The sequence below is a fragment of the Protopterus annectens genome, chromosome 9.part0, assembly GCF_019279795.1.
Source record: "Protopterus annectens isolate FY-2018-M chromosome 9.part0, PAN1.0, whole genome shotgun sequence".
NCBI classification, from domain to species: Eukaryota; Metazoa; Chordata; order Ceratodontiformes; family Protopteridae; genus Protopterus; species Protopterus annectens.
This window is the reverse complement of record NC_056743.1, coordinates 1,837,613,190-1,837,627,172: the sequence shown is the minus strand read 5'-3', so window position 1 is coordinate 1,837,627,172 and position 13,983 is coordinate 1,837,613,190. Positions and strand designations below refer to the sequence as shown.

The following is a 13,983-nucleotide window of genomic DNA, read 5'->3' as shown; positions in this document are numbered from 1 at the left end:
CATTGTGGGGAGACACCAAGTTTCCTATTTCGGAATAAGAGCAACCTAAAGCGATTGCTTTGTCACCCCAGACATGATAGGATTATGAAGAACACTGGGCACACTAAACCCTGTGGTCACTGCAACTTCTGTTCATTTATTGATAGCAGTGAGGTGTTTATACACCCGGATTTACACACCATTTTCTCCATCAAGGCAGATGCAGATTGTATGACACCTAATGTGGTGTATTTAGCTACTTGTCAGGCATGCCCGAGTTTCTATGTTGGCAAAACTAACCGGCCATTAAGGGATAGAATGAGAGAGCATATTTACCACATGAGAAAGGGCACTTTACACAATGCCTTAGCAAAACATATAACCACCAATGACAATGATCATACTTTTTGTTCCGGGTCCTAGAGATAATTGTTGTGAATAAGAGGGGTGGTAATACTATGAATCTTACTGAATCTAAGGAGACTGACTGGATCATTCGTTTGAAAGATGATAGGGGGCATGGGTTGAATGATAGAGCTTCTATAAAACCTAAGCTGAGACAACGCAGGCACATAAAATGAACTATCATTTATTTGTATATGTTCTTGATTATGTATTTTATCAATATTAACTTATCAGAATGTTTATTTACATGTTTTAGGTCACTATGCAAGTTTTATATATTTTTGTCTTACTTTACATTAACATGTTTATATATGGGAGAGTTCTTTAAATTCTCCAGCATTGCTTTTAATTGTTTAAATTGTTTTAATTGATTAATTGAGCTGCTTATATAAGGGGAGGTCTACTGTGACTTTTATACAAGGATCTGAAGAAGATGTAATGGTGAAAGCGCTCATCCGTATGTTATAAGTGCACATTCTTGGAATTAAATTTGGAGTTTTGTTCTTACTTCTGCTGTACTCCGCTTCCTTTGTGACTTGCATTATATCTACCTCACGGAACTACAGTGTTTGCTTGCTGAGCAGTGGATTTTACTTTACTTTATTAATTATAGCATATAATGCCCCCTTTGGTATGTACCAATCCAGATGCATCACACAGCTAGAAAGGCCCCAGCAGATCCTAACAAAAAAGATTACTGCTGTAAACACCCTTGGCTACCAAGACAGGTCTGAAGCACCATCTATATAGCCAGTCTGTTACAGACCCTTACATGGAGTATGAAGATTTATGCCTGGGTTTTGTGCATTAAGGTGTCAATACTCTTTGATCTCTCAGATTTCTGTAAAACAAACAGCTCCACAAACACTAAAACTAAGGATTTGGAATCTCTACCAGCATATAAATAAAACAGATGGAAGGACCAACTTATTTTCCAATATTTTCCCCATTTCTGGACTAAATTATCCTTTTTTGTTAAATGGAGTGACACCCTCGCATCTTTCAAGATGAAACTTGATGACTTGATGGGCATCCTCAAATTCGTCTCTGGCCTAACCTGCTTTTGCCCTTCTAAAATCAGGAGGTCCATCATAAGGAAGGGTACTGACAAGGCATATATGGTTTCATGCCATAATTGCCTGCTCCTACTGCATTTATAGTTAGTTCTTCCCCTGGTGGGTGGCATGTGGGGACAAATAATTGCTAGAACCTCCAAACTTTTCACACTAAGTATGCATATATTTGCAGATGTAACCAAGAAGGTTACTGTGAATGGCTTGGAGGAACCAAGCACATATCCCCAATTCATAGTGCTGCATATTGCACACCTACCAACCTCATACATATTGGCATTCTAGAGGACTAGATCACCTTCCTCACTGACTCCCCATCCAGCGCCCAGATTGCTAACTGATTTCAGAGACATCTGGGACAAAGCCAGGGCCTTAGCTCTCTGTACCATGTACACAGCATTTTTTCTGTATTTACTGACTTATATGATCTCGATCTGAACTGCTGTACTAAAATGTGCATGGTGATGTGGCCACATTGAATGAATCACATGTGTATCAGTAATTAAGGATATTCTAAAATGGAACTGGTGTTGGCTATGGTAGAGAACAAAACTGATTATAAACATAAAATAAGTGCAGAATATTGTATTGTAGAAGTAAACGCACTGCGTGCTTCCTTCTTCTCAACACTCAGTTGTGCTAAATTAGAAATAAGATAATGGCAGCAATTTACATTCTTTTGCTTGCCTTGTCTGCTTTAGCTGAAATGGCCGCAGGTGTTGCAGAAGGCATCAATCTCTTCAAGGCTCGATGGGCATGGACATTTTGTTTGGATTCCACACATCGTTTAGGTGGTGCAGGCTGTCTACTGGGGAAGTTATTGAGGATAAGCAAACCATACGGAGAGGCACTCGACTGAAACTTGACTCCAGTCAGCTTCTCTATTGTTCTTCTGTTCATCTGAAAACAATCACAAAGTTTTTGTCATCTCAAGTAGGCCTGGTTGCATATTACAGTAAGCTTACTCCTGTTATAATGTTACCATGGTTTGAAATACCAACCAAATAACAAGGCTATGACACCTACTAAATCTCTGGGATTAACATCTACTAAATCTCTGGGATTTTTTTATATTAAAGACTCCTTGAGAGATATGTTACTTTCACAGTAAGTACATTAGCAAAAAAAAAATCATATATCTATAACGTGCATCAGTCTCCTCTTCAAACACTCTATCAAGTACTGCAACCTTCCTGTTAAGCACTGAACGTGATCTGTTATCTGCAGACCTGGATAAATCTACTTCTTTTTCAATAACCATACCTCTCTTCCTCTTAGCACAAGAAATCTTGACAAAGCCAGTAATAATGGCAGGCAAAGGAAATAAAATCAGGGATAACTTTTAAATATTGCTCTATAAACTTAGACATTTGCTAGAATAACCTAGTTTGCATTAGTATGCATTTTCTGAAGGATATGAAGTCTGAAACTTCAAATGTCTGTCATTGCCTAGTGACTTCAATGATAAATGACTTGCCAGAAAACCACAAATTTTATGAGGAGTAGACAAAAAATATTAGGTAAAAATCTAGGCATTATGCAAAGATCTGGAGAGTTGAGAGGTTTGCAAGTAACTCCAAACAAATCACTTCACAGAATTAAAGAACAAGGCGGTTTATTTCTAGTTGGACTTTCTCACTATATACTGTTTTGAAAAACAGCCCTGAGACAGGGTTCCTTGATTTGCTAAATGGATTATTTTTAATGGTGGCAAACCTCAATTAATGTTGCAAAAAAGACCCATTTGGCTGGCAGTAAAAACCATTTGAACATGCTGTCTACAATAAAACACAGCAGCAAGGTTGTGCATGTAAATTTAAGAAAAAACAAATGCTTTCTAGTTTCAGATGAAAATGCCTTAAATACTAAAATAAAATATCAGTGGCACAAGCAATAAATAGATACAGTCTCTGCTTATGTACAACAATGTGTGACTGCCTACTATACAAAAATGTTTCCATTTCCTGTGTCAGACAAAGCCAGAGCCATAAAAAATACACTTATTTAATAAAAGCAAGAAATCCATTTATATATTCACTCTCTGATTAGTTGCTTAATTTATGTCAGGGTCATGGGAAGCTGAAGGCAGAAAGCTGTTTATTCATTTTCTTCTTTTTGTGGCTGAAAGAAGGAAGAACTGAGGAATCTGTAGGCTGTACCATGGTAAAGCTGAAAAAGATGCCTGATTCCTGGGGAAGCATGGTATCAGTATTCGATAAAAAATAAATAAATAGTAAAAAAAAATAACTTTTCTCATCAAAAACTCATTAAAAAGCACTTTAAGCACTTACTCCAGCCCCAGAAGTAAAACACCACAGCTTTTACCAAGAAAAAGGTATATTTAAATAATTTTATTTAACATTTGCTAAACGGGAAAGTCCAACTTGGAATGAAGTCAGTTTCCAGTGGAGGCCCAGGGGGGAAAGGCCCCAGATGCATGTCTTTGAAACATGGGAGGAAACCCACACAAACACAGGGATGACATGTAGACTCTACACAGAAGACACCCCAGCCAAGAATCAAACTGGAGAACCTCTTGCTGTGAGGTGACAACACTACCACTGCGTTGTCCATAATTAGTTTTAACAACTTTTTTTTCAATAAAAGTAAAAAGTAATGTTACTGTTTAAAAGTTACTAAAAGTCACATGATGGCCAATGAAACACTTTTCCTGGATTAAAATTAATAATTTCACAGAAAAAGACAGCTTTCTGTCATAAAAGTAAAATGTGAATATTTTTTCCCCTAAGGGAACTTAGCTGCCCAGCAATGGAAAGCATCAGCTTACTGTCGGCAGCAGGAAAGCTCTGAAGGGTTTGGCACCCAAACCACTCTTTTTCTTCAGCTCAGCTCAAGCTGAATAATAGTTTGGGTGCATGGATGGTATCTTGGAAGCTGGCTGGCTGCTATATCCATAGCAGAATATAACCCAAATACCTAAGGTTACTGCAGCAGTGCTCAATATGATGAATATCACAGGTTTAAGAGGTACAAAATGTCAGAGCAAGCTGTTCTTGTGAGGAAATAATTTCAGGAGCATTGTGACAGTAACAGAATGATCACCTAAGGAATCTGTCATTATTCTCACTGGCTTGATGTGAGAAGATGCACCAGAAACCACCTAGTCAGCAGAAGTAAATACTATTGTTTTTACTCAAACAAGTGGATGGAAATTTAGCCAGATGTAAGATAAGGAATGCACAACTTCCTTTTGTTCCAACTAGGTGATGTTTATTTCAGTGGCCAGTAGAATCTCAGCCTTTATACAATTGTTTTCCAAACTCACTGTGCCACAGAATAGGATGTCCAAATACCTAGGCTTATGAGACGCATACATAAGTACAAGGGTGTTGTTTGCCACTACCAAGATGTTTAGGGGTAGGAACAGTTGCTGTCACCAAGATGAACACTGGCCTGGACTACTCTTACCAGTCAGGAGGCAGTAGGTTTGGTTCTCCCACAGAACTCAACCATTTAATAATGTATATGTTGTACCACCATCAGTGTCACCCTCTGTTTCATTCAAGTACACATTAAAAGAACAGAGATGAGCTCTAGTTACAGCTTTCAATAAAGCTAAACCAAGTGTCAAAAATAGTCAGCACACCCTCTGCACTGGGAGATTCAGATCTGGGAACTTGAAATCTGGCTGTCTCATGCCAGCATGGTATGATGACATGGATTCATTGAAGGTTTTTGCAGTTCAGGTTTGCAGTCATGGCACAGAGCAATTCATAAATGTTTTAGGCTCCACTGCCAGGATTGTAAGTCAGGTATACTTACATATAATATAAATGACAGGCTGCAGCTCTATGATGTCACTGTGAGGTGGTTTAATACAGTTTGGTTGTCATACTGAGTTGCTTTGACCAATACACAACCCTTGATGGCTGTGACTGATGTTTACTGCTTTAGGCTGCTAGACACACATATTGAAGTTCTTTCTTTGATGCCGTTGTTCAGACACAGCTTGCTGAACACAATACCAATGATAACAAGACATACGATGCAACATTCTTTCTTTCTTTCTTTTTGTGCAGATTGTCAGTTGTGACACCAGCTCCATAGTACACTTCACAGTTCACAGATTTTCTAATTGTTCATCATACAGTGGATCTTCATTTGCTTACTTATTACAGCTGCCATATATGACAACAATTCAAGCAGTTAAGATGCATTTTTGAATTTCACACTGCTGTTGTATACAGTTTTTGTCTGCCAGCCCTATTCAACTGTAAGCTATGTTAATGAATCCTAAATCCTAAAACTAGTGGCCATGGTGAGAGCAATATATATATATATATATATATATATATATATATATATATATATTTATATATATATATGGATCCCATCCTAATCTCCTGGAATTACAGTTCTCTGAAACTCAGCCCGAAATGGCACTTTGCCGATCTTCATGTCCGCTAAACGTCTGCTCTAATGCAAGTAGGTGTACAGCTTGTTGTCACTCAGAGTTGGTATATATAATTTTCAGGGGGTGTGGGGGCACAGCAAAAATAAGAGAAAATAGAGTATTTGGTTTAGGAAAGTGCCGTTTCAGAGTATTGGAGTTTCGGAGAGCTGGTCATAGCTAACTGAGTTTCAAAGAACTGTAATTTCAGTGATTAGGATGGGATTCGTGTATATATATATATATATATATATATATATATATATATATATATATATATATATATATATATATGTGTGTGTGTGTGTACTTACAATGAATATCCATCTTCCTGAAAAACGAAACACAGACAATAAAACACTGAACCTCAACCACAGGGGGAAAAAAACATAAAAACATGTCCCATGCTAATTATATATACCAACTCTGTGACTGCACAACAGCAAGGAAACTGCAAATTCCTGCTCCTCACTGTACTGCAGTCTCACCAAAACAGATACTGGCATTTTCAAATATCAGATGTTAATCTAAAAAGTCAACAACACAAAACATTTTAAATTCTGAACATTTGAGAAAAGTATATATATATATATATATATATATATATATATATATAGGTTTACTATCAGTTGTGTGAACGACAAGCTGTTGGCACATATACTGCCAAAAATCAGATTATCTTAGTAGTCAGTAGTGCATTTGCATAAGTGTGTTCGACAAACTGTATGGAGATCACAGTACAGTGGGGATTGGAAATTCATCCATATCCCCACTGTAGTGCGATCTTAGAGTTGGAATATATCATTAGCAGAGGGTGTGGGGGGCACAGCCCCCCTACGGGGGGGGTGCAGGGGGGCTTAGCCCCCTACAAAAACATGAATTGTCATATAGGAGTTTGATTTACATCAGCTCCTAAACGGATATCACATGATGTTTTTGGTGACAATGTTGACTCAAATGTGTCAATCATTTGGGTCGACATTGTGTAGGAGTCGAGATTCCGAGTTCGGTGGTTTATTTCAGTATTGCAAATGGGAAATGTTTTGCCTTTTGCAGTATTGGTTCATAGATTACTAGCTAACGGATTAAGAACCCTTGCAAGCTTAGCCTATATGCCCCTAGGGACAAGAGGATGGCATGGATTTGAGCCGATGCCTTGATTATCTTACAGATTGCCCTTGTCCATAAGGGACATAGGCACTACCCCAGTTGTGAATTTGCAATTCACCATCCATTAATTGAAAATGCATTTGAAGAAGGCCAGGGAAGGGCTTTGTTTAATGTGAATAGGAAGCCTGCTGCAAAGAAGGGGCAATCTCTGAGACACATATTTGTCTCTCCAACATGTTTTGTTTGAGTTGCTAGCTAAGTTTATACCCCTAGACTGGGTGACCCTTGTGCTGTTTGACTTGCGGATGTGTAGCAGTTCCATTAGGGCTGGATTTGTGAGTGCTTTGTAGGAGAGGAATTGGTCACCCCTTAATAGTTGGTAGGAGAAAGAGTAAAGGGATATGGCTATTAGTCTTACCTGCTTAAGGACATGTTGCTTCCACCCTGTATTTTCTTTTTTAGAAACCCCTGAGGTCACTCCAGTCGCTGTAAGTGCCTAGTCAAGTACATGCAAAATGACACATTGTACTGGATTATCGGTCTAATGAGGGCCGAGTACAGCAGGACTATAATTTCCTTGGATCGAGATGCCATACCTTCACTTATAAGTTGTGTCACATAGAAGGACTTCTTCACCACTGTGGACACATAGTGGTCAAAGTTCAGGCTAATATCTATCTGTGTACCTAGATCTCTCACCTCTAAGTCCACTGTTAGGGGGGTGCTATTGATGTTGTAATTTGCAGAGGTATTTGACTTCCCAAAGAGTATAATGCATTTTTTTTCACATTTAGTTTTAGTCCATGGTTCTGGCACCAATCATCCTGAAGGATATCTACATCACTGGGGAATTCAGTGATTGCCCCCAACTTGCAGTCCTTGGCAAACTTTGTCATCTAGAGGCCTTCCACATTAGCCTTGACTTCGGGGTAGTATATTCCAAACAGGAGTCATTACAACACTGAGCCATGTGGCACACCACTAGTTACTGGCTTCTCGATGGATCTAGATTCACCCACATTAACCACATGTCCTGTCTCTGAGCTAACTGGCTATCCATTTGGTGATGTAGGGACTGATACCCAGTGTACTGAGTTTGTTTATAATACCTGAGTGGGGAATTGTCAAAGCATAAAAACAAACACAAACTGAACTGCAAATCCCAAAATGAAGAAAACAAATGACTCCAAGCCACAAGTGAAGTAAAGTTAGCACTTTTGTTTACTTAATTTCGCAAACTTCTTCAGACAAACAAGTTAAAGCAACAAATCACTTAAATAGGCAACCATCAATAACATAATCAAATATGAGTCTACAATCCACCCACATTTAAAGCTAAATACCCAAATTTGTATAAAAAGTTAAATACATTTATATATAAAACATAACATGCACAAAACACAAAATTCATTGCCAAAGCACCATCAGATATGAAAACTTTGTCAAAAAAACCAACATAGGCAAAAATGTATATATATGTATGTTAAATAATGTAAATGTGTATACACATATATATATATATATATATATATATATATATATATATATATATATATATATGGTTCCCTATCAGAAGCCTGAAACACTATAAGCCTGAAAATCAAAATCCTGAAAACTAAAGCCTGAAAATTCAAAATCCCGAAAACCCAAAATCCTGAAAACACAAATAATGCTAATATTTCACTATAAAGACACTAATATCTACCAACTGACCCTGACCCTAACCCTAACCCTAAGGTCCGTCACTATCGCACACTCACCTGACCCCCGCCCTAACCCTAACTCACTTAAACCGCCCATAACCCCAATATTTGTCACTATTGCATACATGCCTAACCTGCGCCCTAACCCTAACTCACTTAAACCGCCCCTAACCCTAACATAAAACCAACTGCACACTTACCTGAACCCAACGCATGACCTAACACCACAGGGCTAACAATAGCAAAGCCACAATGACGTCAGTATTTCCATTTTGTGTTTTCAGGATTTTGAGTTTCAGGATTTTGGGTTTTCGGGATTTTGAATTTTCAGGCTTTAGTTTTCAGGATTTTGATTTTCAGGCTTATAGTGTTTCAGGCTTCTGATAGGGAACCGTATATATATAATCACACATTATGAAACCTTTGGCTAGGTAATATGGAGCCCCCGTTTAATTGTGTATATTGTTCATTATATTGTATTGTACTGTGTGAATGTATGAATGTATGGATGGAGTGTGATACACACATATATATAATTTTGTGCACATATGTATAAATGTGTGATTATATATTTATTTTTATATATATATATATATATATATATATATATATATATATATATATATATATATATATATACACACTACGTTTACATTATTTAATATACATATATATATATATATATATATATATATATATATACATTTTTTCCTATGTTGGTTTTTTACGTTTTCATATCCGATGGTGCTTTGGCAATGAATTTTGTGTTTTGTGCATATTATGTTTTTATATATAAATGTATTTAACTTTTTATAAAAATTTGGGTATTTAGCTTTAAATGTGGATGGATTGTAGACTTATATTTGATGATGTCATTGATGGTTGCCTATTTAAGAGATTTGCTGTTTTAACTTGTTTGTCTGAAGAAGTTTGCTAAATTAAGTAAACGAAAGTGCTAACTTTACTTCACTTGTGGCTTGGAGTCGTTTGTTTTCTTCATTTGGGGATTTGCAGTTCAGTGAGTGGGGAATTGTGTCAAATGCCTCGGCCTGGTAGTTTATCCCCATCCATGACCTTAATGACTTTCTCAAAGAAATTCACCAGCTTCAGTAGGCATGACCTGCCCTTGACAAAGCTGAACTGGGTCGGGTCCAGTATTTGGAGGTTTCCTATGTTATTATTTATCAGGTCCATGATTATTCTTTCCATGGCCTTACATATAAGACTAGTCAAACCTATGGGTCTGTAATTTCCTGGGTCAGTTGATGGTCCCCCTTTATGCAGAGGGATGATTGTTGCTGTTGTACTGGGACAAAGCCAATCCTGAGGCCGTGGTTAAATAGAGATCCTAATGGTCCTGATCATTTCTGATTTAAGCTGTTTAAGAGGTAACCTGGTATATCATCAGGCCCAATTGAAGCCATGTTTTTAGTTTTAGAGATAACAGTGACAACCTGTTCTTTGATGATAATTGGTGGTGGAGTGCTGGAGGGAATTTCTTGGGGGAGAACTGAGGGAGATGGGGGGGGGTGGTAAAATTTGAACTGAATTTGTCAGCCAGCAGATTTGCTATGCCTTTTGCATGAGTATAGGTGATTCCATCTACAACTAATTCTACACATTCCTGGGTGTTGCCCTTAAGACTGTGGATAGAACTGAAAAAATGCCTTATGATTATCCTTAGCTTTGGATGCTATTTTTATCTCAAAGTACACGTGTTTCCATACTTCTTCCCAAGATGCTAGCTAAGTATAAAAATGACCTGAGTTTCATTTTTTAAGGCGGAAAGCATTGACCAATCTCCCCTGCAGTTGTAGTGTTATATAAAATAAGGAGCTTTTGTACTACTTGACTCACTTTATTTCAGATTTCTATAACTTCAAGAAGAAATGCTTTAATTTAATGATTATTTTCCAGTTCAGATGGTATAATGTTGTAGATGAACAGAGTAATAGTCTGCTATTTCTCTGTGCAAAGAATTTCTGACAATGAGGTCCCGACTAAGGTACGCTTTTTACTTGTATCTTAGAATTTTTCTGTACTGAGGCTACCACTTTGTCAATCTGAGCAAACCTGAAGAAAGAGCAGTTAAGGAAGGACAGGTTTTTTTACAAGGTTAAATGAAATCTGCAGATATTGGCATACTTACTCTATGGTACAACAAAAAGAGGAAGTAAGAATTAAGTAGGGTGGTTCTCAGCTAACTTAAGTGAGGATATCCTCATTTTTTTCTCTGTGTGCAGGGAGGTTAAAATGGCAGGAGCTGGAAGTGAGAACATTTTTGTTGCTGCTAAGAGTACTCCAACATACTTCATGTATACACATTACGGACAATATGGCTGTAAGGATTTAGAAAAAAATGAAGGAAATTGGACTGTGAGGAATGATCCAGATCAGACGTTTCTGCAAGATGCTACCATTGGTTGCAATAAAATAATTCCTCTGAAGTAGCTCTAGAAAGTAGGGGAGCTAAGACAGACACTGATCACTAGGATGCATTTTATAAAGGTATAGTGAAGCTTTTAAAATGAACAAAAAATCCAACGTGAGAAGGTTTAAAGACACCATTAAAAAGCTGCTGCAGCAGACTAAAGACCTTAAAAAAATGGTACAAGGACTTAAAATGGGATAACTTTAACCAGGTTTGACTGGGGAAAAAAGGAAATAATATTGAAGGCAGGAAGTTCAGATGAAGGCGTCAGGCTTCCTGCAATCAGACGTCCTCCTCCATAAAATTAGGCAAGAACTATGGAATCTGTGGACTCCACCTCAGGTTCAACACCAACCCACTAGGGTACTCATAGTGTAGTCCCCAGTCCCTCATAAACAATTCAAGTATCTGTATTGAAACACAACTTCCTCAAACACCTCATACTGTAGAAAGTCCACAAATGATTACCACATTATATTCTAAAAGAAACACTGGAAATTTAAGTTGTGCAATCTTCTATTCAGGAAATCTCTACATCCAAGGGAACTATGTTAATTTATCATCCCTGGACTCCTACAGAGGTACATAATATGTCTAAGGATTTTCTTAATTTTTATGAAGACTCCCTAAAGTTGAAAGACTAATCAACAAGTGCTACATGCTGTTAAACCCTAACATATCAAATCTAAGGTAGCTGTTGTTATAACGCCCCCAGAACTGATGCCAGACATTACTTACTGAAACTAATATAGAAGATGTAGAATACCACATAATGACCTAGTAGAGAAAATAATAGAATCAGTAGTTGCAGTATTAATGGTCTGCCCTCCTATGACTGATTCATCTAAAATGCATACCTGCAAACAAAAAAGGGTGAATTTAGAAAGGTAAGGTAACTTTTTTCATAATAATATTCAGCATTTACCGAACAAAGATTATTCAGCCCAACAGGTAAGTTTAAAACAACTGTACAGCATAACTATAAAACTGACTTAAAATAAGAGACAGAAACATCTTCTATAATTTTAAGCACCATTCAGGTGCTGCTAATCCCTCTGTGTCTACTTACCATGATGTTGCAGTCACCATTGTTTTACAATTATAGCAGCCCATTCTAGCTTAATTAATGCAGATGTGCTTTGGTTGGCAGTCAACATTAAAAGAACTGCTTGATGATGCTAACAGTTTAGCTTATTGTCATCAGGAAAAGGAAAATAAGAAGTTAAACATAGAAATTAAAAATCTGGAGGCACCAAAAAGGGGAAGGGATGAGATTGAGGTATGGAGAGAGGTGTGGGGAGAAGAATGGAAGGAAAACTACTAACTCATGTTTAAATAGTCAAAGGTAGATTTAGCCTGCTGAACCACTCCATATTCTCCAGGATAATCTTATTTCTGCTGTGGTAGAACAGAACACTGGAGAGGGGAATATCAACAGCAGAGGCAGGGCAGTTAGACCTCATGGAATCCTGATTACAATAATCTCCCTTTACCCTCACCAACTCTCCAAACTAGACATAGTCATGAATCCCCCTACTGAGGGTGCTCGGGTATTGAATCAGAAGTAAATATAAATCTCCTTGTACCAACAGATAAAAAAAAAACATCTAAACTTGAGTTAAAGAAAAAAAGAAAAAACAAAGCAACTGCCTTTTGTTGTGAAGCATGTGTAACTGCACTTGAGCTCAAAATTCAGTTAATTTTACATTAATAGTATTTTATTCTGGACTATGGTAGGAGCAGAGGGCTGATTCAACCCATCCAAGTTGGGAACTGCTGGTGGAAGGCTTATTGTGTGATCATCTGATTGGCCTGAGGGCTGTGTAAAAGTCTTTCATCCTGCTGGTATCAAAGACTTACATTTGTATGAGATTGTACTCATTGACTACAAGATCCTTGGATTGCATCTAAGCCATCTGTGGACCTACAAAGCTGACATAAGTATTTTGTTGTGCATGTGCTCTAACTATCTCAGTCCCATTTAAAAGCCCTGTGGTGCATTTATTGATTTGTTTGAATTTATCACTGTTTTCAGCCTACACTTATTAATGAAATGCCATCTGTTTGTAACTATACTGCACTTAGGCTGTTTTAACATTACTCTGATATATCATAGCCTCCTCTGATATTGTAGAAGTTGTTCTGAGTTTATCAAAGTTCTCCTGAGTTTGCCAAAATATTTCTAAGTTTTGTAAAGGTTTTCTGTGTCTGTAGAAGTTTTACTACATTTTTCCTGTGTTTGGGGACAGTTCTCAGCATTCATGAACTTATTTCCAGGGATTCCTGATACTGTAGGAGTTCCTTCTTTTGTTATAAAGTATTTGTTACTGCACTTGAGCTTAAAACCTGTTTGTTTTATATTAAGAGGGTTTTATTCTGCACTCTGGTGTGAGCAGAGATCTGATTCAACCCATATGTGCTGGAAACTGCTGGTGGAAGGCTTATTGTGTGCTTATGTTTATCTGATAGGCCTAAGGGCTTAATATGCAAACCTCTCCAGTTTAAAATCCTCTATAGGAAACTCTCTCCATAATTGCCACTGTTAACAGCTCCTTGAAGAGCTACTGGTTTACACAGAGGGCAGCATGCAGATCATCCTGCAGTATACTACTAAAGACTGTCACTTAGACCTTTCAGTGAGGGTGCTTCCCTGTCATCTCTGTTTCTGGCCTGGTGGATATGGGCATCCTGAGGCAGTGTAGTAACTGCCTCATGTTTACTGTCAACCACTTAATTTTAAAACAAACACAGTATGTGAGAGATATAGAAACACGTCATTGGAAGCAAAGCTCTCACATCCACAAGAAAAATTCAAACCAGGTTGTTAGCACTGCACCCAAAAACTCACTATCAACACTAAGGAAAAAACAC

At 37.6% G+C, this 13,983-nt stretch overlaps 1 protein-coding gene across 1 annotated transcript in view; it reads right to left on the bottom strand.

The window, feature by feature from the left end:
- Nucleotides 1-2,126: 2,126 nt before the first annotated feature.
- The window catches only part of LOC122810797 (glutamate-rich protein 3-like), a 226,188-nt gene continuing 214,331 nt past the window's right edge, over nucleotides 2,127-13,983 (bottom strand). The window contains exon 6 of the mRNA XM_044082357.1: nucleotides 2,127-2,357. Coding sequence (XP_043938292.1) covers nucleotides 2,127-2,357 — 231 coding nt within the window. The remainder of the gene's footprint in view (nucleotides 2,358-13,983) is intronic.